Source organism: Sciurus carolinensis, chromosome 14 (assembly GCF_902686445.1).
Source record: "Sciurus carolinensis chromosome 14, mSciCar1.2, whole genome shotgun sequence".
NCBI classification, from domain to species: Eukaryota; Metazoa; Chordata; class Mammalia; order Rodentia; family Sciuridae; genus Sciurus; species Sciurus carolinensis.
In genome coordinates, this window is record NC_062226.1 from 64987256 (window position 1) to 65014316 (window position 27061).

Here is a 27061-nt window from a genome sequence, read left to right on the forward strand (position 1 = left end):
TTGATTTATAATACTTTCCAAGGACAAAGAATCTTTACCGAGTTTAAGCCTAGATGACCTATCTAATGGTAGGAAACGTGTGTTGATATCAGCTACTATTATGGTACTGGGGTCTATCTCTGGCTTTACTTTGAATAGTGTCTCTTTTATATAATTACACCCATATTGGGGGCATTAATATTTATAATTGTTATATCTTCTTGTTGGAGCATTCCCTTTACCAGTATAAAGTGATCTTCTTTGTCTCTTCTAATTAATTTTCATTTGAAGTTTGCTTTGAGATATGAGAAGTTATTCCTATTTTTTTGAGGCTTTGTTCACATGGTATATCAATTTCTATCCTTGCCCTTTCAGTCTGTGACTGTCTTTGTGAATCTTTAGTAAACAACATATAGTTGGGTCTTATTTTTTAATCTATTCTGTCAAGCCTATGTCTTTTAAATTGAGAGTTGAGATCACTTACATTCAATGTTATTATAGAGAGATATTTGTTAATTCCTGCCATTCTGATTTATTCATAATGTTTTATATGGTTCATGTTTTATTTGGTTTCATTTACTTAGTTATCCTCAAATGAGATTTGTTCATTTCTGAGTTTCTGTGTAGAATATTTCTTTACTTTTTATTTCTTTTCCAGTTTATTTTTTAATTTGTTCCAATTAGTTATACATGACAGTAGAATGCATTTATGCATTTGATAAATCATTGTATAATTTCTCATTTTTTCTTACTGTATATGTTGTAGGATCACATCAGTCATATAGTCATATATGTACATGAGATAATAATGTCTGTTTCACTTTACTATCCTTCCGACCCACATACCCATTTCCATCCCTTCACTCCTCTCTACCTAATATAAAGTAACTATTCATCAATAACAAGTCCCCCATTGTGAATTAGCAATCGCATATCAGAGAAAACATTCAGCCTTTAGTTTTTTGGGATTGGCTTATTTCGCTTAGCATGGTATTCTCCAACTCCATCCATTTACAAGCAAATGCCATAATTTCATTCTTCTTCAAAGTTGAGAAATATTCTATTGTGTATATGTACCACATTTTCATTATCCATTCATCTGTTGAAGGACACCGAGGTTGGTTCCATAGTTTAGCTATTGTGCATTGAGCTGCTATAACATGGATGTGGCCGCGACACTATAGTATGCTGATTTTTAGTTCTTTGGGTATATGCCAAGGAATGGGATAACAGGGTAAAATGGTGGTTCCATTCCAAGTTTTCTGAGGAATCTCCATAATGTTTTCCATAATGGTTGCACCAATTTGCACTCCCACCAGTCATGTATGAGAGTAACTTTTTTCCCACATCCTCACTAATATTTATTGTTGCTTGTATTCTTAATAATTGCCATTCTGATTGTCATGAAATGAAATCAGAGTAGTTTTGATTTGCATTTCTCTAATTGGTAGATATGCTGAATATTTTTTCATGTATTTGTTGATCAACTATATTTCTTCTGTGAAGTGTCTGTTCAGTTCCTTAGCCCATTTATTGACTGGGTTATTTGGATTTTTGGTATAAAGTGTTTTGAGTTCTTTATATATCCTAAAGAGTAATACTTTATCTGAGGTGCATGTGGTAAAGATTTTCTCCCAATCTGTAGGCTCTATCTTCACATTATTGAGTGCTTCTTTTGCTGAGAAGAAGCTTTTTAGTTTGAATCCATCCCATTTATTGTTTCTTGATTTTACTTCTTGCATTTTAGGGGTCTTGTAAGGAAGTCAGATCCTAGGCTGACATGGTCAAGATTTTGGCCTACTTTTTCTTCTAGTAGGCACAGGGTCTCTGTTCCAGTGCCTAAGTCTTTGATCCACTTTGAGTTTTGTGCAGGGTGAGAGATAGAGGTTTAATTTTATTTTGTTACATACAGCTTTCCATTTTCCCCGGCACCATTTGTTGAATAGGTTATCTTTTTTCCAGTATTTCTTTAAGTTCTGTAATGCCAGTTAGGTAATCATAAATTCTTTTAAGTCTTGTTTGTTTTGGAAAGTTTTTATTTCTTCTTAGATTTTGAAGGACAGATTTGCTGGATAAAACCATCTTGGTTGACAGTTAATTTCTTTTAGGACATGGAACACACCAATCCAAATTCTCCTGGCTTTTAGAGTTTGTACTAAGAAATAAGAAGTTATTCTGATTGGCTTACCCCTAATGTGACCTGACATTTTTCTCTTGAGGTTTTTAAATTCTATCCTTGTTCTGTATGTTAGGCACTTTTTGATCTTGTCTATTTAGGGTTCTGAATGCATCCTCTATCTGGATATCCATCTCATTCTCAATGTTTGGAAATTTTTCTGTTATTATTTCCCTAAAGAGGCTTCCCATTCCAATTAGCATGCATCTCACAACCCTCCTCAATTCTAATAATACTAAATTTGACCCTTAATGTTGTCCCAGAGTTCTTGTATATTCTGGTTATGGTTACTTATTTTCTTTATTCTGTCTGAATATTAAAGGCTTGCCATTTTTGTCTTCCAGCTGTGAGATTCTGTATTTGGCATGGTCTACTCTATTGGAAAGATTTTTAAGTGAGAATTATATTTGATTTATTGTGACTTTCACTTCCAAAATTTGTTTGGTTCTTTTTCAGTTTCTCCTTACTGAATTTCTCATTCATATCCTATACTGACTTCCTTAATTCATTCAGTTTTTCTGAATTCTCTTAGAATTCATTGATCATTTTCATAATCATTCTTTTGAATTCTTCATGTGGCATTTCATCCACTTCAATATTCTGGAGTCAGCTGCTGGTGAATTATGAACCTTAGGAAGTATCATGTTACACTGTTTTTTCATATTTCTTGTCTTCCTATGTTGGGTTTTATGCATCTGTTGGGGTGGATTTCTCTTCCACTCTTTTGTGGGGGCCCTTTTAGGACATAGCCTTCTCTTACCAAAGCGTCCTAAAGTGATCTAGATTGATAACACCTTACAGGTGTGGTAATCACAGCCCTTGTGGTAACTCTATTTTTGCTGTAGCTGTGGACGTCCATGAGTAGGACCTAAAATCCTACTCCAAGCTGTTCCAACTTGAGGCATGGTCATAAGTTTGGGTTTTTGTCTCTCCTGTTCTTTGTATTAAAGTATAGCTGAAACTAGGTGTGGTAGTGCATGCCCACTTCGTAGGCTGAGACAGGGCAATCTCAAGTTCAAGACCAGCCTTAGCAACTTACCAAGGCCCTCAGCAACTTAAGACTCTGTCTCAAAATAAAAAGGGCTGGGGATTCATGGTAAAGTGCCCCTGGATTCAAGGCACAATACCAAAAAAAAAAAAAAAAAAAAAAAAAAGTATAACTGAAGTTTAAATGTTGTTAATTTGTATGTGGAGCAAGGTGCCCTGTCTTTTGGCTGAGTTTAGTTCAACAGTAGATTCTATACCCTATGAATCTGTAGTGTCCCTACAGTTTCCCAGCAACTCACAGAATAAGGCAAAACAATAGTAACAGCTGATACACATAATATAAGCATTAAAGTAAACACCTGATTCCTATTATGACATCTACAACATCATAACCACAATGAACAGATACAGTGGGGTCAGCATGTGCCAAAAGCAAAAACAATAAATAACCATGAACTAGATCTGACATTAAAGCAAATAGCAGGTGTCAACTATGTTATTCACACCAGTAATCACTGCACCAGCATGTATGGTAAGGGCAGAAGTTATAAAAACTAATTAGTTCTAAAAGACAGTAAAAATACAGATCATTAAGAGAAAAGAAAGTGATAGAAAGGTAGAAGAGAGTTTACAATGGTCAAAAAGTGAACAGAGAGAATCCAGACTAGATGCAGCAGGTCATGGCTATAAGGAAGGAGCAGAAATATAGGAAAAACAAAATAGAGAGAGAGAAAAAAAAGAGAGAGTTTGGCTATTAGTGTGAGAAGAAAGGAAAAAAGGAGAGAAGAAACAAAAGAGCAAAACAAAACAAAAAAAAGTAAACAAACCCAAAGCCCTAATCCTCAAAAGAGAAGGCAAGAAAAAATAACATTTCATTAAATTCTAAAAATTAGAAAAACAAATATGTATATATACATATGTTCATACACAAACCAACACAAGAACACCAAAAACAAAACCAGAAAAAAATATTTTTAATGAAAATCCTTCTGTCCCCGACCCTCTCCACCCCATTTTCCTCTACACCATCCAAGATTCCTTCATTCTTCTCTTCCCCCACCCTGCTACCCTGAGGGAAGGGGAAGGGGAAGGGGAAGGGGAAGGGGGAAAGAGAAACTGAGTAAAAACTGCCAGAAAAAATTGTCAGAGTGAACTTCATGACAACTCTGGAAAATACTCAAAGATATGCAGCAATCAAATAATGTTGAATCAAGAAAAAAATTGCTTAAAAATGGTAGGAAAGTTTGCAGCATTTTTACTTTCCCTTGCCCTGTCCCATTCCTGTTCAGCAAGGTGCTAAGGAGGCAAAAGATGGTCTCAGTGTGGAACTCTGCTCCCTGGCTCCAGAATGTTCAAAGTCAAACTCAGCCTCAGTGAACTGTTTTTCTCTCTTTTGATATTACTAGAGGCTGACTAAAAAAACTGATGCAAGGAACTCACCTATGTTTCCCTTAACTCAGAACTTTCTCAGGGCAGAAAAGCAGCTATACTGAGAAGATTCTTGACAACATCGTAAGTCAAATGAACAGTTAATGCCATGTGGGGCAAAGGTCTAAAGCTGGGAGAACAACAGACATGCTGAAAGCCAAAAAGGAAATTCAGGGAGAAAGTTTCTTTGGGAAATTAGGGCACTGAAAAGTACTCACATACATTGGAAAATAGAAATGCCATATCTATGTCAATGGAAGGGAACTCTCTAAACTTTCACTTCAGAATGGCCCAACTATATGCTATCTACAAGAGGCTCACTTAAATTGAAAGGTACAAATAGGTTGAAAGAATAAAGATCATACATGCAAATAGTAAACAAAGGCAGGCAAAACATAACTATACAAATATTAGACCAAACAGACTTTAAGGAAAAAATATTATAAAAGACAAAAAGAACATTACATACCAACAAAAGTATCAATCTTTCAAGAAGATATAATGATTATAAAGATACCTAACAAAATAGCTCCAAAACATATAAACTAAAACTTAAGAACTCATGGGGAAAATAGACAATTCAACAATAATAGAGAATTCAATACCCCATTCTCAGTAATGGACAGAAAAACTACATAGAAGAACAATAAGGTACCCAGGACTTGAATAAAACTCCAAATCGACTAGATTTAATAGACTTTTTTTTTTTTAAAAAACACTACTCTACAACAATACACTTTTCCAGGGCATATGGAATATACTCCAGAATTGGCTATGCTAAGTCACAAAATCAATCTCAATAAATTTTTAAAGATTGAAATCATCCAAAGTTTTTTCTTTGAGCACAATGTAATAAAGAAAATTAGAAATCAACAAGAAAAGAAAAAACAAGAAATTTTACAAATATGTGGAAATTAACCCACTGTGAAATAAACAGTGGATCAAAGAAGAAACCACAGGAATATTATAAAATACATTGAGATAAATAAAAACAAAAACACATGATAAATGATGGGATGCCAAGAAACCAAAATATAGACCCCTCAGCCACGCCCCAATTCCCACCTCCTCCAGTCACACCCTACCACTTCAACTAATCCCATGAGGGATTCATTCACTGATTGGGTTAAGACCTTACAACCCAATCATTTCTCCTCTGAAACGTCCTGCATCGTCTAACATGCAAGCTTCTGGGGGACACCTCACATCCAAACCATAACACACCCTAAGGAACTAGGGGGAAAAATAAAACTAAGCCCAAAGCAAATAGAAAGAAGAAAATAATAAAGACTAGAGCAGAGACAAAAGAATAGAGAATAGAAAATGATAAGGGAAAACAAATCAGTGAAACCAAAATTTGGTTCTATGAAATGATAAATAAAAGACATACCTTTAGCTAGATTGAATAAGGAAATATAAGAAGAAAAAGATTCAACTACCAAAATTAGAAATGAATGTGGGTACAATACTATTGACATTACCGAAATAAAAAGGATTATAAGAAATACCATAACAAATTATTCACAACAATTACACAACCTACATGAAACACCAAAATTTATTTTAAAACTATTTAAAAATTGCCTCAACAAGAAATAGAAAATCTAAACAGACCTATAAGAAATAAAAGATTGATTACTGTAATCAAAAACTTCTCAAGAAATAAAAGCTCAGGACCAAATGGCTTCATTTGTGATTTCTATCAATAATTTAAAGGAAAATAACAAGGCCCACTCAAAAATCTTCCAAAAAACAGAAAAGGGAATACTTTCTAAAGCATTCATTGAGATCAGCATTGTTCCCAAAGTCAAAAAGACACTAGGAGAAAAGAAAACTACAAACCAATATCCTTGATGAACACAAATACAAACTTCCTCAACAATATAGTAACAAATTACACCCAGCAACATATTAAAAGGATTATTCACCATGACCCACTGGAATTTATTCCAGAATACAAGGGTGGTTCAACTTATGAAAATAATATAATGAAGGAAAAAAAATCATCTTAATTTATACACAGAAAGTATGTGATGAAATCCACTACCCTTTTGTAATGAAAATCACACTTAAACTACAAATAGTAGCAAACTTCCTCAACCTGATAAAGGTATTTATGAAAATAACAGGTAATATACCTAATCACTGATAAAAGACTGAAAGCCTACCCCAAAGATCAGAAATAAGACAAAGATTCTCATATTCATTACTTTTATTCAACACTGTAATAGAAGTTCTAGTCAGAGAAATTAGGCATACAGAGAGAGAGAGATAAATAAATGGCATCCAAATGGGAAAAGAAGAAATAAAACAATCCCATTTTACAAATGACATGATCTTATATACAAAAAATGATAAATAATCTCCCCAAATGATTAGACATCATAAAAATTTAGCAAAGTGTCAGAATGTAATATTAACACATGAAAATCATAAAAATCAGTTGTATTTTTTTTCTTCAATACTGGGGATTGAAACCAAGGCTTCATGCATGCTGTGCAAGTGCTCTACTACTGAGCTACACCCCCAGACCTAAAAATCTCTGTATTTCTATACACTAGCAATGAACAATCTAAAAGGATGTTATGGTTTGGATGTGAGGTATCCCCCAAAAGTTCAGGTGTGAGACAATGCAAAAAGGTTCAGAGGAGAAATGATTGGGTGGTAAGGGTCTTAACCCAATCAGTAATTTAATCCTCTGATGGGATTAACTGAGTGATAAATGAAGTGGTAGGGTATGGCTGGAGAAGATGGAATTGGGGCATGGCTTTGGGGTATATATTTTGTATCTGGAGAGTGGAGTGTGTGTCTGTGTATGTCTGTCTGTCTCTCTCTCTCTCTCTCTCTCTCTCTCTCCTCTCTCTCTCTCTCTCTGCTTTCTGATCCAATGTGAGCTGCTTCCTTCTTACACTCTTCTGCCATGATATTCAGCCTCACCTCAAGCCCTGAGGAATGAAGGAGCTGGCTGTCTATGGATTGAGACCTCTGAAACTGTGAGCCCTCAAATAAACTCTTCCTCCTCTATAATTGTTCTGCTCAGATCTTTAAGTCACAGCAGCAAAATAATTGACTAAAACAAAGGATAACAGGAAAAAAATTCCATTTATGGTAATATCCAAATGATTGAAATACCAATGAATAAATTTTAAAGATAAAAAACTGAAAACTATAAAACATTGCTAGAAAAAAATATTTAAATTAGCAAAATGGCATCCCAGGTTCACAGACTGAACTGTGTTGTCATCTTAACAGTTCACTTAACTGAACTGTTAAGATGACAACAGTCTCCAAATTAACCTGTATATGCCATCCAATCCCTACTGAAATCGTACATGTCTTTCTTGCAGAAATTGATAGTCATAAAATTCATGTAAAAATTAAAGGAACCAGAATCACCAAAATAATCTTATAAAATAACAAGAAAATTGAAAGACTCACACTTCTTGATTTCAAAATCAGGGATGTAGCTCAATAGTAGAGTATTTGCCTATCAAACACAAGGCCCTGAATTTGATTCCCAGCATCACAAAAAAAAAAAAAAAAAAAAAAAAAAAAAAAAAAGAAAAGAAAACTTCCAAGCTACAGTGATTCAAACAGCATAGTAATGGCATGAAGACCACTAATACCTAGCTACACTATACTTCTGGTTTTTAAAACAAAACAAAGCAAAATAAAAACACATTTGGTTTCAAGCATTATTTCTACAGAGTACTTACAATTTTTTAATTTAAAAAATGTAACATTAAAAGAATTTTTCTGGTATTATATAGTTGTTATATTCATATTTTTAAACAACTATGTATCAGTAGCTCTCAGTAGCTGGATGGGTCTCAAACATACAAAAGGGAGGCAACTCACTCTTCCTAAAACAAACTATGAGCGAAGTACAGAGTATTAAACTTATCTTTAACTTTGTTCAAGTGAGAAGGAAAAATTTTTTAAAGGAATCAGCAAAGACAAAGACAAAAGGGAACTTAGGGTGTGAAAAAGTCTCCGTAAACTATTTTTACTCCTCCAATCAGCTTTTCATTTTCTTTTCCCATTGTTTCAGCTCTTTCAGCATCCCATTCATTATTTAATGGAACTCTATCTATAATATTACTGAAAAGAAAGAAGAATTAGAATGGCAGGTTTTGTTCCAAACCTTATCCTTTTCAAATTAAGAATACTATAATTTAAATGAGATTAAAAAATGATTAAAGTTCACATGCCCTGTGCCTTGAAACTCACTTCCTGTATCTCATATGTAACAAATTATAAAAGCTACTAGACGGGTCAGTTGACCATTTAATCAGCATCTTTGCATGGTCTGAGTTGAAAATGTCATTTAGGTAAAACAAAATTAGCAAGGTTAGAAAAATCTTTTGAACTACCTTAAAAGCATCAGGAATATAGTTACTTTGAAATTTCTACCACAAAACTTTTAGAGTTTTCTTTTTTGTTGTTGTTGTTGTCTTAGGATTTATAGTTTCTTTAAACTATATTCTATTAGGGCATTTTCAAATGCAACTAAAACTTTATTTGGAGTAGAAAGAAATTATGATTGTGTGTAGTACTTTTATACAAGTAGACTTTTTATAGAAAATCTAAAAGAAGCAAAACTAAGAGAGTTGACAGATATTTTAGGAAATCTATAAATTTGAAGTTAAAATTTATTTTTAAAAAAGTATACATTTTAGGACTGGGGATATAGCTCAGTTGGTAGAGTGCTTGCCTTACAAGCACAAGGCTCTGGGTTCAATCCCCACACCGCAAAAATAAATAAATAAATAAAGTGTACATTTCTTTAGTAACTAAAAGAGAATGTGTGAGGATTTCAAGCTGTTAATAAAAGCAAATAAATGTATAATAAACATTGTATAAGTAATTAACCTAAATTATTCATCAACTAATCTTAAGAAAATAACCACTATAGATTTGGGACAAATAGCTCCTGCTACTTGTAAATCAATCACTTTGAGTTATAAAACTCCCTCTTTGGAACCATTTGATTTAAGAATTACACTTAATAAAAATAAATTTATGTCAATGAATGCACACTTTACAAATTTAAACTATTCATCTTCCAGTTAGTGTTAGTGCACTTTACATTTATATTCTAGCTCAAAAATAAATACATGAAAATCATTCCCTCCAACTCACATTAAATGATTATTCTGTCCTATACTGATCAGTAAATCTCATCTGCATTGTTAAATAAGACAAAATAAATGCATTTACAGCACATTCTTATGAATATTATATCAGACATTTAATTTACCTCTGGAATTAAAATCATAATAGTCTTAAAAACAAAAATAAATATCAACTGGTCTTTCTAGTAAAAGAACATTTAAAAATTAGATACCATGATATAGGCTCTTTAGTAATCTCAGTGGTCCAGTGAAATATGTCAGCTCTATGGAAAGAGCGCTATGGTCCACAGTTTTGGATAGGCTGTGAAGACAGAAAATAATCAGATCTCAAGAGTAAAAATTATTTTAAGATACTCCAAAGAAATAAGAAAACTGAATTTATAAGGAGATAAGAGATCTGATAGAGATCTTCAATAACTAATTACAAAAAATAATGATCTTCAACCATAATTGAAGACACAGAAATTCAGAAACTTCAAACATAATATAAGAAATAATGTTAGAGAAGCCCACCTGCTAGCGGCAGGTGCAGCTGCTGGGAGGGGAGGGGAAGCACTGGTAGAAAGAGAGGAAAGCATGGTTAAAAAAAAAAAAAAATTGGCTGCAGGGAACCTGTGGAATAAAGAGGCAGGGTGATCTTAATGAACCCAGAGTCACTGAGGCAAGCTGTTCAGTGAAAAGCAACCAAAACCACTTATAAGTGCCGCATGACCATGAGCAGAAGCAAGAGACTGAGAACTCATAAAGCAAGTTGCCAACCAACGCAGCAGTGGCCTATTATGGGTCCCAGAGCAGTGTGACTAAATAGGTGCAAAGAGAACTGTGCCTAGGGCATCCAAGGAAAGAGAGCTCCCTTTGTAGCTGGCATTTCATAAGAGCTGTTAGGAAGATGCCAATAATGGCCAGACAAAAGTGTCTGCACTGGACGTCTGATCACAGGTTAAATACCATCCATAGCAGTGAATATGAAACTGTGGAGGTTTAAACCCTATACCCTAAAAGTATAATTTATGGGAGGGACCTAAGACCAGATGTCCTGCAGAGATGGGCATCTCCCCAGCAACAGAGGGTGTGAATCAAATCTCAAATATCTACCAACAGAGCCCCAAAAGTCAGTAAAGATTACATCTCAACTACTGGAACTTCCAACTTAGAACTCTGTACCATCCCTGCTATAGAAGTAGACAATTTGTCAGCACTCCCAAGTCTATCACACCCTGTGCTGGGAGAAAGGAAGCTGAGAGCTACTGTAACCAGCTTTGGCTCCTAGCCACAATGCCTAGCAGCTAGGTAAGGAACACAAAGATGGACCTAACAACTCCTATCCCTTGACTCAACGGTTAGAGAGCCCAAAAATAAATACAAAGAATGAAAATTCATCCTCACCAACAATTTTGATAACCTCAGTGGAAACAAGCCCTTTATTTCTCATGAACAAATTTTAATTTTTTATATTCTACCATTTTTTAATTTTTTAAATGTTTTGTCTTTATTTTAATTTATGAGATATTTTTTAATTTCATTTAATTATATTTTATTATTTTTTACTTTTTCCCATTCTACATGATTGTGTGTGTGAGGAGGTAGGTGCGTGTGTTTGAATAGGTTAAAGAACATATGCATAAAATTATTCATATAATTTTACTTTCACTTTAATTGCTTTTTTCTCTTTTTTTTTTTAATATTTTCAGTTGTAGGGGGTTTTCAAGATGGCGGACTAGAGGGCGGCTGCATTTCACGTTTCTCCAGGACGCAAGATTCAAAAGAGGAGATAGTGAGAGACTTAGGACCAACTCAAAACCGCCAGGTGAGTCTCTCCCATTGGGGAGGCGTCCGGGATGGGGCGGTAGCCCTGGAACGCAGGGAACTTTGTGAAGTAGAGTTGCTCGGCGAGACGCCCCTCCCCCAGCTGGAGCAGTAAACACGGACAACTGGGATCATCGTAGAGGAGGCGGCTCAGCACAGCGCTTGGACTCGGAGCAACCACTGGGGCTCTGGGCGGCTGCCTGAGGAGGAGCTGCGGTGGTGAGCTGTTTGAACTCAGAGCGAGCGCTCCTGAACACCGGGAGGTTGCCCAGAGGAAGAGGAGGAGCGCGGCGGGTCACTTGACCTAGGAGTAACTGCATCAGAGCTACAGGCGGTTGCCAGAGGAGGAGGCGAGTGGTGAGTTGATTGGACTAAAAGCGACCGCTCCTGAACACCGGTGGCCTGCCTGGAGGAGGAGCGCACTGGGTCACTTGGTCTCGGAGCCACTGCTCCTGAACACCCGGGGGGCTACCCCGAGGAGGAGGAGGAGGAATAGGGCGGTCACTTGGACTTGGAGTGAATGCCTAGGGCTACCGGCGGTTGGCGGGAGAAGGAGACGCGAAGTGAGTTGCTCGGACTCCTAGTGACTGCGTCGGAAACCGGGCAGCTGTCCAGAGGAGGAGGTGTGTGGCGGGTCTCTGGGTCTCGGAGCTATTGTACGGGGCTCCAGGTGGCGGCTCAGAGGAGGGGCCGCATAGCCAGGCAATTAGGTGCAGAGCAGGGTCCCAGGGCCTAGGTGGCTTCTTGCTGGAAGAGCCACACAGAGACACGCCTAGAGGCGAAGCGAAGGTTCCAGGACTGCGGGCAGATTCTCTGAGGAGAAGCAGCCTAAGGAGACTCACCTGCGAAGGGTGAGGCCCCCAGGCCCAGGAGGTAGGTCCTGGGAACGTTGCAGAGGAGGACAGCCCAGCCCAGGTGGTAGTTGTAGATTGAGGGGGACCTCTGGGAGGGGAACTGACCAGCGAGACCTACCACCGGGTGAGTCTTCCCTGCCGGGTGAGGTTTTCCCACAGGGATGATAAAACCAGAGACACAGGCACAAACAGGCTTTGCCTCAGCCCGCAGCCTAGTTCCCCATTGGATGACCATTGGTCAACAAGTGGAGGAACCTCTGCTCACTAGCAGGGAATATACGCCACCTGAGGGTCACCACCCCTAGAGAGGCAGCTTCTTCGTGGAGCTCCGCATTATCAACTTCTTCCAAGACTTCAGGCTACTGAAGGATAAGAGGGGATACACTAGCAATCTTCAGGGACAATATAAGTCGATAGAGGAAATCTGCAATATCTTAATGACCCACTGATTCCTGAACAATATGAGAAAACAAGGGAATAAAATGCCCCAAACAAATCTAGATGTTACATCAATAAAATCCAACGACAGCATGGCAGAAGAAATGACAGAAGGGAGTTCAGACTGTACATAATTAAAATGATTAGAGAAGCAAACTATGAGATGAAAGAGCAATAGCAGGCATTGAATGATCGCACCAATCGAGAGTTAACAGAGCAAATTCAGGAAGCAAAAGATCATTTCAATAAAGAGTGAGAGATATTGAAAAAAAACCAAACAGAAATCCTTGAAATGAAGGAAACAATAAACCAAATTAAGAACTCCATAGAAAGCATAACCAATAGGATAGAACACCAGGAAGACAGAACCTCAGATATTGAAGACAAAATATTTAACCTCGAAAACAAAGTTGAACAAACAGAGAAGATGGTAAGAAATCATGAACAGAATCTCCAAGAACTATGGGATATCATGAAAAGGCCAAATTTGAGAATTATTGGGATTGAGGAAGGCTTAGAGAAACAAACCAAAGGAATGAACAATCTATTTGAAGAAACAATATCAGAAAATTTCCCAAATCTGAAGAATGAAATGGAAAATCAAGTCCAAGAGGCTTATAGGACTCCAAATACACAAAATTACAACAGACCCACACCAAGGCACATTATAATGAAAATACCTAACATACAAAATAAAGACAGAATTTTAAAGGCTGTGAGAGAAAAGAACCAAATTACATTCAGGGGGAAGCCAATATGGATATCAGCAGATTTTTCAATCCAGACCCTAAAAGCTAGAAGGGCCTGGAACAACATTTTTCAAGCTCTGAAAGAAAATGGATGCCAACCAAGAATCTTATACCCAGCAAAACTTACCTTCAAATTTGATGATGAAATAAAATCCTTCCATGATAAACAAAAGCTAAAAGAATTTACAAAACGAAAGCCAGCATTACAGAACATTCTCAGCAAAATATTTCATGAGGAAGAGATAAAAAACAAAGAAGCAAATCAGCAAAGGGAGGAATTATCCTAAAGGAACTGTCAAATAAGGAGGAACCAAGATGTGTCAAAAATTTTAAATATGAACCAAATGACCGGGAATACAAATCATATCTCAACAATAACCCTGAATGTTAATGGTCTGAATTCATCAATCAAAAGACATAGACTGGCAGATTGGATTAAAAAGAAAGACCCAACAATATGTTGCCTGCAGGAGACTCACCTCATAGAAAGAGATACCCAGAGACTAAAGGTGAAAGGATGGGGAAAAACATACCATTCACATGGACTCAGCAAAAAAGCTGGAGTATCCATCCTCATTTCAGATAATGTGGACTTCAAGCCAATGTTAGTCAGAAGGGATAAAGAAGGACATTTCATACTGCTTAAGGGAAGCATAAATCAGCAAGATATAACAATCATAAACATCTATGCCCCAAACAGTGGCTCATCCATGTATGTTAAACAAATCCTTCTCAATTTTAAAAACCAAATAGACCATAACACAATAATACTAGGTGATTTTAACACGCCTCTCTCACCACTGGACAGATCTTCCAAACAAAAATTGAACAAAGAAACCATAGATCTCAATAACACAAGAAATAATTTAGACTTAACAGACATTTATAGAATATACCATCCAACCAAGAGCGAATACACTTTCTTCTCAGCAGCACATGGATCCTTCTCTAAAATAGACCATATATTATGCCAGAAAGCTAATGTCAGCAAATACAAGAAGATAGAGACACTACCTTGTATTCTATCAGATCATAATGGATTGAAGTTACAAATTAATGAAAGAGTAAAAAACAGAAACTACTCCAACACCTGGAGATTAAACAATATGCTATTATATGATGAATGGATAACAGAAGATATTAGGGAGGAAATTAAAAAATTCTTAGAGGTAAATGAGAACAAAGAAACATCATATCAAAATCTCTGGGACACTATGAAAGCAGTACTTAGAGGAAGATTTATTTCATGGAGCGCATTTAATAAAAGAAGTAAAACTCAAAAAATAAATGACCTAACACTACAGCTCAAAGCCCTAGAAAAAGAAGAACAGACCAACACCAAAAGTAGTAGAAGACAGGAAATAGTTAAACTGAGAGCTGAAATCAACGAAATTGAACCAAAAGAAACAATGCAAAAAATTGACAAAATAAATAGTTGGTTCTTCGAAAAAATAAACAAAATTGATAAACCTTTAGTCACACTAACAAAGAGAAGACGAGAGAAAACCCAAATCACTAAAATTCGGAATGAACAAGGAAATATCACAACAGACACGACTGAAATACAAAACATAATTAGAAGCTATTTTGAAAACCTATACTCCAAAAAAATAGAAAATTTTGAAGACATCAACAGGTTTCTAGAGACATATGAATTGCCTAAACTGAACGAGGAGGACATACACAATTTAAATAGACCAATTTCAAATAATGAAATAGAAGAAGTCATCAAAAGCCTACCAACAAAGAAAAGTCCAGGACCAGATGGGTTCTCAGCCGAGTTCTACAAAACCTTTAAAGAAGAGCTCATTCCAATACTTCTCAAAGTATTCCATAAAATAGAAGAGGAGGGAACCCTCCCAAACTCATTCTATGAAGCCAATATTACCCTGATTCCTAAACCAGACAGAGACACATCGAGGAAAGAAAATTTCAAACCAATATCCTTAATGAACATTGACGCAAAAATTCTCAACAAAATTTTAGCAAATCGCATACAAAAACATATTAAAAAGATAGTGCACCATGATCAAGTGGGTTTCATCCCAGGGATGCAAGGTTGGTTCAACATCAGGAAATCAATAAATGTCATTCACCATATCAATAGACTTAAAGTCAAGAATCACATGATTATTTCGATAGATGCAGAAAAAGCATTTGATAAAATACAGCACCCCTTCATGCTCAAAACACTAGAAAAAATAGGGATAGTGGGAACATTCCTTAACATTTTAAAGGCCATCTATGCTAAGCCCATGGCTAATATCATTCTAAATGGTGAAAAACTGAAAGCATTCCCCCTAAAAACTGGAACAAGGCAGGGATGCCCTCTTTCACCACTTCTATTCAATATCGTCCTTGAAACTCTAGCCAGAGCAATTAGACAGACCAAAGAAATTAAAGGGATATGAATAGGAAAAGAAGAACTCAAACTATCCCTATTTGCTGAAGATATGATTGTATACTTAGAGGAACCAGGAAATTCCACCAGAAAACTTTTAGATCTCATAAGTGAATTCAGTGAAGTAGCAGGATATAAGATCAATGCACATAAATCTAAGGCATTTTTATACATAAGCGAATCTTCAGAAAGAAAAATTAGGAAAACTACCCCATTCACAATAGCCTTGAAAAAAATAAAATACTTGGGAATCAGTCTCAGAAAAGAGGTGAAAGACCTCTACAGTGAGAATTACAGAACACTAAAGAAAGAAATTAAAGAAAACCTTAGAAGATGGAAAGATCTCCCATGTTCTTGGATAGGCAGAATTAATATTGTCAAAATGGCCATACTACCAAAAGTGCTATACAGATTCAATGCAATTCCAATTAAAATCCCAATGACGTACCTTACAGAAATAGAGCAAGCAATTATGAAATTCATCTGGAAGAATAAAAAACCCAGAATAGCTAAAGCAATCCTTGGCAGAAAGAGTGAAGCAGGGGGTATCGCAATACCAGATCTTCAACTCTACTACAAAGCAATAGTAACAAAAACGGCATGGTATTGGTACCAAAATAGAAAGGTGGATCAATGGTACAGAATAGAGGACATGGATACAAACCCAAATAAATACAATTTTCTCATACTAGACAAAGGGGCCAAAAATATGCAATGGAGAAAAGATAGCCTCTTCAACAAATGGTGCTGGCAGAATTGGAAATCCATATGCAACAGAATGAAACTAAACCCATATCTCTCACCATGCACGAAACTAAACTCAAAATGGATTAAGGATCTCGGAATCAGACCAGAGGCCTTGCATCTTATAGAAGAAAAAGTAGGTCCAGAGCTTCAACGTGTCGGCTTAGGACCAGACTTCCTCAACAGGACTCCCATAGCACAAGAAATAAAAGCAAGAATAATAACTGGGATAGATTCAAACTAAAAAGTTTTCTCTCAGCAAAGGAAACTATCAGCAATGCGAAGAAAGAGCCTACAGAGTGGGAGAAAATCTTTGCCAATCATACTTCAGATAGAGCACTAATCTCCAGAATCTATAAAGAACTCAAAAAACTCTACACCAAGAATGCAAATAATCCAATTGACAAATGGGCTAAGGAAATGAATAGACACTTCACAGAAGAAGATCTACAAGCAATCAACAAACATATGGAAAAATGTTGAACATCTCTAGTAATAAGAGAAATGCAAATCAAAACCACCCTAAGATTCCATCTCACCCCAATTAGAATGGCGATTATCAAGAATACAAGCAACAACAGGTGTTGGCGAGGATGTGGGGAGAAAGGTACACTCATACATTGCTGGTGGGGCTGCAAATGAGTGCAGCCACTCTGGAAAGCAGTGTGGAGACTCCTTAGAAAACTTGGAATGGAACCACCATTTGACCCAGCTATCCCACTCCTTGGCCTATACCCAAAGGACTTAAAATCAGCATATTACAGAGATACAGCCACATCAATGTTCATAGCTGCTCAGTTCACAATAGCCAGATTGTGGAACCAACCTAGATGTCCTTCAATTGACGAATGGATAAAGAAAATGTGGTATATATATACAATGGAATATTACTCAGCCATAAAGAATGATAAAATTATGGCATTTGCAGGCAAATGGATGAAACTGGAGAATATCATGCTAAGTGAGATAAGCCAATCTCAAAAAACCAAAGTAAGAATGATATCACTAATAAGTGGATGATGACACATACTGGGGGGTGGGAGGGGTTAGTGTTGGGGTTGGAGTTGGGTTTAGGGAGGGGGGCAGGAATGGAGGAAGGAAGGACTGTATAGAGGGAGGGGAGGAGTGGGGAGGTGGGGGGGGGAGGGAAAAAATGGCAGAATGAATCAAACAACATTACCCTATGTAAAATTATGATTACGCAAATGGAATGCCTTTACGCCATGTACAGACAGAGAAACAACATGTATCCCATTTGTTTACAATAATAAAAAAAAATTCAAAAATAAATAAATAATTGAAAAAAAGAATAAAAGAATTCATGATCACTAAGCCAAAACTATAAAGAATATTCAAAGAAACAATGCATCCAAAGAAACCCAAAAGCAAACCCCAAAGCTCCTAAATAAATGAAGATCACTAGAATAGCAACCAACCAAATGAAAATCAAGTCAGAATTAAATATAGAAAAAAATCAAAAGGGTAAGAAATAACAAACATCTATCCATAATAATACTGAATGTAAATGGTCTCAAGTCCTTATTTAAAGTCATAACTTAGCAGAATAGATGTAAAAACAATATCCAACTATATGCTGTTTGAAAGAAACTCATCTCATAGACAAACACCCATAGTCTGACAATAAAAGGATAGAAAAAGATATTTCACACAAATGGAGTACAAATGCAACCAGGAGTAGCTAGTCTTATATCTGACAAAGCAGAAATCATTCAGAAATTAATAAGAAGAGACAAACAATACCATTACATACTAGTAAAGGGAACAATCCAACAATAAGATGTGAAGATTGTAAATATATATGCCCCAATATATATCACCTAATTAAAAAAAAAAACACACACTTTTTGACATGAAATCCCGGACAGATCGCAGTACAATAACACTGGATGATTTCAACATCCTTATCACCAACAGACAGGTTATCAAACCAAATCAATAAAGATATTTCTGACTGAAATAATATTATAAATCAAAGTGACCTAACAGACATCTGCAGAATATTTTACTGCAAAAGAGCTCAATTTATTTTCTTCTCAGTAGCTCATGGAACCTTTTCCAAAATAGATCATACTCTAGGTCACAATGTAAGTTTTAGCAAATTAAAAAAAATAGGTATAATCCCATACATCCTATCAGATCATAATGGAATGAAACTATAAATGACAGCAAAAAAAAATTATAGAAAACACATAATGCTTACCATTATGCTCCATAAACACATGGAGATTGAATAATACTCTTAAATGAAGACTGGATCACAGAGGAGAAATCAAAAAATTCTCAGAAATAAAGGAAAACAAATATAACATATCAAAATCTCTGGGACAATATGAAATCAGTACTAAGAGGAAAATTTATTCAGTGTCTACATTAAAAAAATAGATCCCAATAAACTATGATCCTCCTTAGAAAAAGAAAAACTAACTCCAAAATCAAAAGAGAGAAATGATAAAGATCAGAGCCAAAACTGAGAAAATACAGTATAAAAAAATACAATGCAACAAAGAGTTGATTCTTCCAAAAAATGATAAAATTGATAAATTCTTAGCCAAACTAATCAAGAAAAAAAGAAAGAAAACCCAGATCAACAAAATTAGAGCTTAAAAAGGAGGTATCATCACAGCTACTTCTGAAATACAGAGGATGAGTAGAAACTATTTTGAAAATTTATTCTCCACTATACTGGAAAACTAGAAGACATTGATAAATTTCTAGACACATACAACCTGCCAGGAACCAGAAAGACAAAGAAAACGTAAATAGACCAATAAAAATTAATGAAGTTCAAACAGCAACTAAAAGTCTTCCAACAAAGAAAACCCCAGGATCAGATGGATTCTCCACAGAGTTCTACTAGACCTTTAAAGAAAAACTAATACCAGTCTTTCTCAAGTTAATCCATGAAATTAAAAGGAAAGGAACACTCCCAAATACATTCTATGAAGTCAGAAAACCCTGATACCAAAATCAGACAAAGACACACCAAGGAAAGAAAACTACAGATCAATATCCCTGATGAACACAGATGCAAAAATCCTTAATAAAATATTAACAAACTACATTTAAAAACACATCAAAAAGATAAAATATAAGGATCAAGTTGGTTTCAACTTAGTTGATTCAACATATACAAATCAATGAATGAAAATTACTATGTAAACAGAATAAGAATCGTATGATTATCTCAATAGAAGCAGAAAAGACTTTGATGAAATCCAGCACCCATTCATGTTACAAAGAAACCAGGGATAGGAGGAACTTACCTCAACATTATAAAGGTTATATATGACAAACCCAAACCAAACATCATACTGAATGGAGAAAAACTAGAAGCATTTCCTCTAAAATCAGGAACAAAATAAGGATATTCACTCTCATCACTTCTATTCAATATAGTTCTTGAAACTCTAGCCAGAGCAATCAGGCAAGAGAAGGAAATTAAAGGGATACAAATAGGGAAAAAAAAAGAAGTCAAATTATCTCTCTTTGCTGATGACATAATTCAAAAAACTCCACCAGAAGACTTCTAGAGCTGATAAACGAATTCAGCAAAGTAGCAAGATACAAGATCAACATTCATAAATCAATAGCTTTCTATACTGCAACAGTGATTCTGCTGAGAAAGAAATCAAGAAAACTATGGCATTCAACAAACCTCAAAAAAATAAACTACTTGGGAATTAATCTAACCAAGGAGGTTAAATATCTTTTCAATGAAAATTAGAGAACACTGAAGAAAGAAATTAAAAAAGACACAAGAAGATGGAAACCTTCCCCTAACTCCATGTTCTTGGATAGACAGAATTAATATTGTCAAAATGGCCATACTACCAAAAGCAATATACAGATAAAATGTAATCCCCATCAAAATACCAATGACATTCTAACAGACTAGAAAAAAACAATTCTTATGTTCATTTGAAAGAATAAAAGATTCAGAATAGACAAAGCAATCCTGAGCAAGAAGAGGGATGCAGGAGGCAACACAATACCTAATCTACAGAGCTACAGTAAAAACAACATGGTACTGGCATCAAAATAGACATGAAGACCAGTGGAACAGAAAACATGGGGACAAACCCACATACTTACAGTCATCTGATACTTGACAAATGCACCAAAAATGTATGTTGGATAAAAGATGACTTTTTTAAAAAAATAATGCTAGGAAACTGGATATCCATATCAAGTGGAATGAAACTAGATCCCTCTCTCTCACCTACACATAAGACAAATCAAAGTGGATCAAAGACTTAGGAATTAGACCAGAAACTTTGAAAATGCTGAAAGAAAATATTGGATGAACACTCCATCATACTGGTACAAGGACTAACTTCCTCAGCAAAACCCTTAAAGTTCAAGAAATAAAACCAAGAATAAATATGAGCCATGTCATCAACTTAAAAAGCTTCTGCACAACAAAGGAAATGATTAAGACATGAAGACAGAGCCTACACATGGGATAAATTCTTTGCCAGCTACTACGACAAGGGATTAATATCCAGAATATATAAAGAACTCAAAAAGTGTAACACCCAAAAAAAAATTTAAAAAGACCTCAATCAATAAATGAGCAAAAGAACTAAACAGACATTTCTTTTAAAAGAAGAAATACAACTGGCCAACAAATAACATGTTTAGCAATCAGGGAAATGCAAACCAAACTATACTAAGATTCATCTCACTTCAGTTAGAATGGCAATTATAAAGAATACAAATAATAATAAAGGCTGGCAAGGATGTGGAGGAAAAGGTATTCTTATACACTGTTGGTGGGACTGCAAATTAGTACAACTACTCTGGAAAGCTGTATGGAGACTCCTCAAAAAACTAAGAATGGAACCACCATAAAATCCAGCTATCCCACCCCTCGATTATTTATCAAAAAGAACCAAAATCAGTATACCATAGTGATATAGTCACATCAATGTTTACAGAAGCACAATTCACAATAGGCCCATTATGAAACCAGCCCAGATGCCCGTCAATAAATGAATGGATTAAGAAAATGTTGTGTATATACACAATGGAGTTTTACTCAGCCATGGAGAATGGAATTATGGCATCTGTCAGCAAATGGATGGAAATGAAGAGCATCATGCTAAGTGAAATAAGTCAGAAAATCAAGGGTCAAATATTTTCTCTCTTATGTGAAAGCTAAAGAAAAATAAAGGAAACAATGGGGGGTCAGGGATCAGATATTATAAAGATATAGGGAAGATCAGTGGAGTGGAATAAAGAAATCAAGAGGAAGAGAGGAGGGATGGGAGAGAAGAGGAAATGTGGAATCGATTTAACAAGATCATGCTATGTGCATATATAAATATACCATAGTGAATTCCACCTTTATGCATATGTATAAAGCACCCAACAAAAATAAATAAATAAATAAGTGAAATGAAGATCTGTAGAGGAAGGAGAATAGGGGGATAGAGGAGGAGAGGGAAAGAAAGGGTATCAAAACTGAAATGGAGTAAATCAAAATTCATGCATTTAAGATTTTGTCAAAATGAACCCAACTACTATGCATAACTAAATACTCTTATAAAATAGATTAAGTTATAAGATCTTTCATGACAAGAGTTTTTATTCACCTCATATGCCTTATAAAAATGCCCAGTAAATATTTATAAGCAGTCCAAGGCAAAGTCATCTTAAATTCTCTTCTAGTGCTGTTCTCCTTTTTATGCATGTGAAAACACACCTGCATTACCCATATGCACTGTATTGGAGTAGCTCAATCAAAGCAATAATCTATCAATACTAAGAAAAAAATGATGATTTTTTAATACTTACCACAAGCTTTAGAAGCAGCAATACATATTTCTTCTGCAATATACTCTCCACTTGGAAACTTCAGATAATCTCCCTCAGCTTTCCCAAGGGAATGGTAAAGATACACCTGAAGAACTGGATCTATTTGCTTTAGAGAATTAGAGTTTCCAGGAATATCACCATTCTGATGTATAGGAGATGTGGATGTTGTTTCCATTTCTGTCATCATAAGGCAAGCCATTCCCATGCAGTCTTTCTCAGAACACTGGCCTATTAGAGAAAAAAAAAAAGTTACAAATCAAAGTGATATTAATAAGTTACTCCTCATACCCAAAGAGGTCTTCTTGACAGCAATGATTCCCAAACCCCTTAAATAAGTATTGTGTTACATACAAAGCACAGTATAAGAAATCAGATTATAAAATTCCAGCAGACTATCATAAAACTCCAGTTAACCTAAAAAATAATATAAATATGCAATACTAACAAAAAAAAATACCAGTTACAGACAGCAGAAAAAGAAATCTCATGAGGAAACATGACTACTCAACAACTGAATTACTCTGACAATTGCTTAGTGGTGTCTGGAAGGGAAAACAAACTTTCAAAAGTTGGAATCACCTAATGAGATTTATTAAAAAGATTTAAAACTGACCTTGAAAAATGAATTGGATTTAGATGAACAGAAGAAGAAAGACATTCCAAGAGACTGAATGTGCTAAAGAGTAGGAGGGTAGAAAGGCAGAAAGGTACAAGACATGTTCAGTAATTTATTGAGTGAACCGAAGTATATGAGAAATTATACCACTAGGGAGAGGATTAAAAACACAAATGGATACTTGTGGCAAGACTGCTAGTGACCTACTCAATCAATATTCTTCTTCCTTGATACAGATTCTCAATTTTATTGGAGACACCTCAGTGCCCCACAGATGGACAGTTATGAAAACCTGTTTTAGAAAATTAGATTTAAGTGAAAGTTATGTGTGGTTCTTTGAGGACCATCTTTGAGACTGACCTAGCTGGCTTGATTTTTCTCTTCACTTTCTTTCTACCAGAATCTGAGCATGAATTTGGAATACAGCAGTCACCACAACACCATGAGGCAAACATGAAGAAAAGGCCAAGAGAAAAACACCTGGCAGACCTAAGCAGCCAAACCTGTGCCAGAAATCACCTACCTACTACCAGACATCTTGTTACTTGCAAATTAATGCAATCCCAGCTAATTAGCACAAAATTAAAGAAGGGAAGGTTTGAATGTCAGGCTAAAGAATTTAAACTCGATTCTACAGACAACAAATTAGAAAGGTGATATAATGAACAGTTGAAAAAACACTGCAGCAGTTCAGACAGGAGCAAGAATCTGAACTGAAACAGATGAATGAGAAATAATATAAAAATAAGACTTGATGCTACCTGGTGACTGACTGCATATGGAGGGAGCTAAGGGAGTAAAACACAGTGGGCAGAGTTCAGAATGGGCAGAGTAGATCTATAAAACCATTAATTGAAAGTGAGAAGGTCATTGCCCTTTGACATTGGAAGGTGAAAAGAATAAGGACTACTGTTTCACACATTATCATTTAGAAATTTAGTTGGGTAATTATACCAGAATTGAGCTAGCAGTCAAAACATGAGATTGGTATTTAGAAGAGTTCATGACTGGAAATGAAAATCTAACAACCTTTCCCACAGATATATTCATGGGCAGCAGGGAATGGATGTGAATAACATCAAATAAATTCAAAGTATTTTCTATGTGTCCAGAAATGCTCTGTATCATACAAAGAAAATATTGAGTAAGTACATTGCAACTTATTCAATTTATTCTATATTCATTTATAAGAACCTTACTCTATTAGAGAAAATATTAGCATTAATGCTTAGTTATTCAAATAATACCCTATGAAACTTGAAGTGTGCAAAATATAACAAAACCTGACAATTTTTGAAACAGATATAAAACTGCAAGATTTTTGAAGTTCATCTGCAACTGAATATGCAAAACTTTAAAGAATTTTAATTTGTCAAAAAATACATAATTTTTAAACTATTTCTTGTAATCTATTACTCTTTTTAACTGTAGAAATTCAATTAAATACAGTAGTTATAAAAGGGAAGTTGACAGCAATAAACACATCAAAGAAGCTCTCAAACAACCTAACAGTATAGCTGAAGGAACTAGAAAAACAAAAACAAACTAAGCCCAAAGTTATAAAGAATGAAATAATAAGACCAGAGCAGAAATAAAGGAATAAGAACTAGAAAAACAATGGAAAAGATCAACAAAACTAGGAGTTCAATTTTTTAAAATATAAGTCACTTAAAATAAATTATTAGTATTATACAGCAAATTTGATAAAATTATATCACTTTGTGCTCACCACTGTTTTGGATTCTACATAGTCCTTCCAGACTTACCTCTTCCTGATGAAATATCTCTTTGGGTAGATCTTGCAGTGAGTCTCGGTGGGTTTTTAAATTGTAGTCATTAAAAAATATTTTGCCCTCACTCTCAAAATTCTATAGTTTTTCCCCAGCACAGTAAATGTTGCTGCATTGTTTTCTGGCACATATTGATATAAATATAAAGTCTGCTGTCATCTTAGATATCATATTTTTCCATCAAGTAGTTTTAATTTTTTTAGGGGGGGTATTTAACAGCAATGTTTAGTAACTTCTTTGCAATGGTATTGGTGTAGATTTATTTTGTATTTATCTTGATCAAAATTTACTATATACTTTTAACTTTAACCCCTGAGTGTTTTGGGGTTTTTTTTACCCCCTATTCCAGAAAAATTTCCAGCCACCACGCATTCAAAAGTTACCCTTTTATCATACCCTCTAATTTTTCTTAACAGCTATTCATTAACCCTGGGAGCCTCTCTTGCACATCCCTTAATTGTTCTTGCTCATGGAGGTAAAAGTTAGGACAATGTTTACCTTGGAAGGGCAAGGAGACTGACTGGTAGGAGATATAAGAAGCACACGAGGCCACTGTGGTGCTGGTAATAATCTATTATTGTCAGTTATGGTTAGCACAGATGTGTTCATCTTATGAAAATTCTTCAAGCTGTACACTTATGTCACACCTCAATTAAAGGCTTAATTTAAAAAAATTTTAGAAGTAAATTCATGTTTCAATCTTCTTTTTATATTTTAGTAGTACTGGGGATCAAATCCAGGGCCTTGTGCATGCTATACAAGCATTCTATCACTGAGCTACATCCTCATTCCTTTTTATTTTATTTTGAGACAGGGTCTCACTAAGTTTCCCAGGTTGGCCTTGACCATGTGATCCAGATATGCCCAGAAAACATCGTGATCCTCCTGCCTCAGTCTTCCAAGTAGCTGGGACCACAGGAATGTACCACAATAACCAGCTTATGTTTCAATTTTCAATTTTGTTGACTATCTTTCTTTGCATAAAATTTTTTTATGTATTTTAAAATTTGGTTTTGCCAGCTCATTGCACTATTTCCTTACCACTGAAACATGTGTAATCTGTGATCACCCCTTCTCATTTGTGGTTGCCTCAACCTAGCTTACGTGGCTATCCATATATAGAACGAAATCTCACAACAGCAAGTTAAAATTTCTGACCTAAAGAGGCATCATATTCAATATAAATTCAGTCAAAAAGCAGGGATGCTTGACTCCATTTTGGTGTTTTAAACTCTGTGTCACATAGAATTCCTAAGCCTGCAACTCATCCAAAACTATAACACCAGGCAGCATTTGGTAGGAGGATACTCTTCCAATAGCCTGTTTAGAAGGAGGCAACGAATGTCAATAAAAGTTAACACCCTGGACCTCCTCTAGTCCATGTTATATTAAGAGTGCAAAACTCTCAGTCTCCAGCACCTGCTTCTAACAGGGAACTCAGGAAACCACAGGCTTTAATCTACTCTGCTTTGTATTTACAATCTATAGGTATGTTCAGCTTGTCCTATTTATCTAGGATATGTATTTTTGTGTTTTTGCTGTTGTTGTTTGTTGTCACTTTTTACATTTTAGAATGACCCAAACATGTTTAGAATGGAAGGAAGTTAAACACACACCACATCAAACAGTTATACATAGCCTAGAACTCCACAGACACTCAATAAACACTTGCTGAATTAAAAGAATTCAGTATTTTAGAAAACATACTGATATATTATAGACTATATTCCTCAAAATTTTTAAATAAATGAACTATAGCTTTATGCAACATGGATAAATCTTCAAAATACAATGCTGTGAAAAAAGTAGATGATAGACTTGTAAGCTATAAAATCATCATTTTTATAAAGTTCAAAACAAGCAAAACTGAATAGTGCATGGTCAAGATATACATGAAAACAAGTCAAAAAATAAAAAAAGCAAAAAGCAATGTCAAACTAATTCAATAAATGAATCTCATTCATTACTGCACTCCAGTGCCTAGAATAGTGTCTAACACATGAAAGTTGTTGAATATGTGGAGATTAACTAAGAGTTGTAATGAATTTTAATACAAAATAATTTGAGATAAGCAGGAGAACTAGAGAGAAACACGTATGTAGATGTAAATAAATGCTAAT

The 27061-nt window shown here is 35.3% G+C and overlaps 1 protein-coding gene across 1 annotated transcript in view; it reads right to left on the reverse strand.

The window, feature by feature from the left end:
- Positions 1 to 27061, reverse strand: part of Jak2 (Janus kinase 2) — a 113387-nt gene that overhangs the window by 78983 nt on the left and 7343 nt on the right. The window contains 1 exon segment of the mRNA XM_047524742.1: positions 22515 to 22763. Within this exon segment, the coding sequence (XP_047380698.1) occupies positions 22515 to 22740 (226 nt within the window). The 5' untranslated portion in view covers positions 22741 to 22763.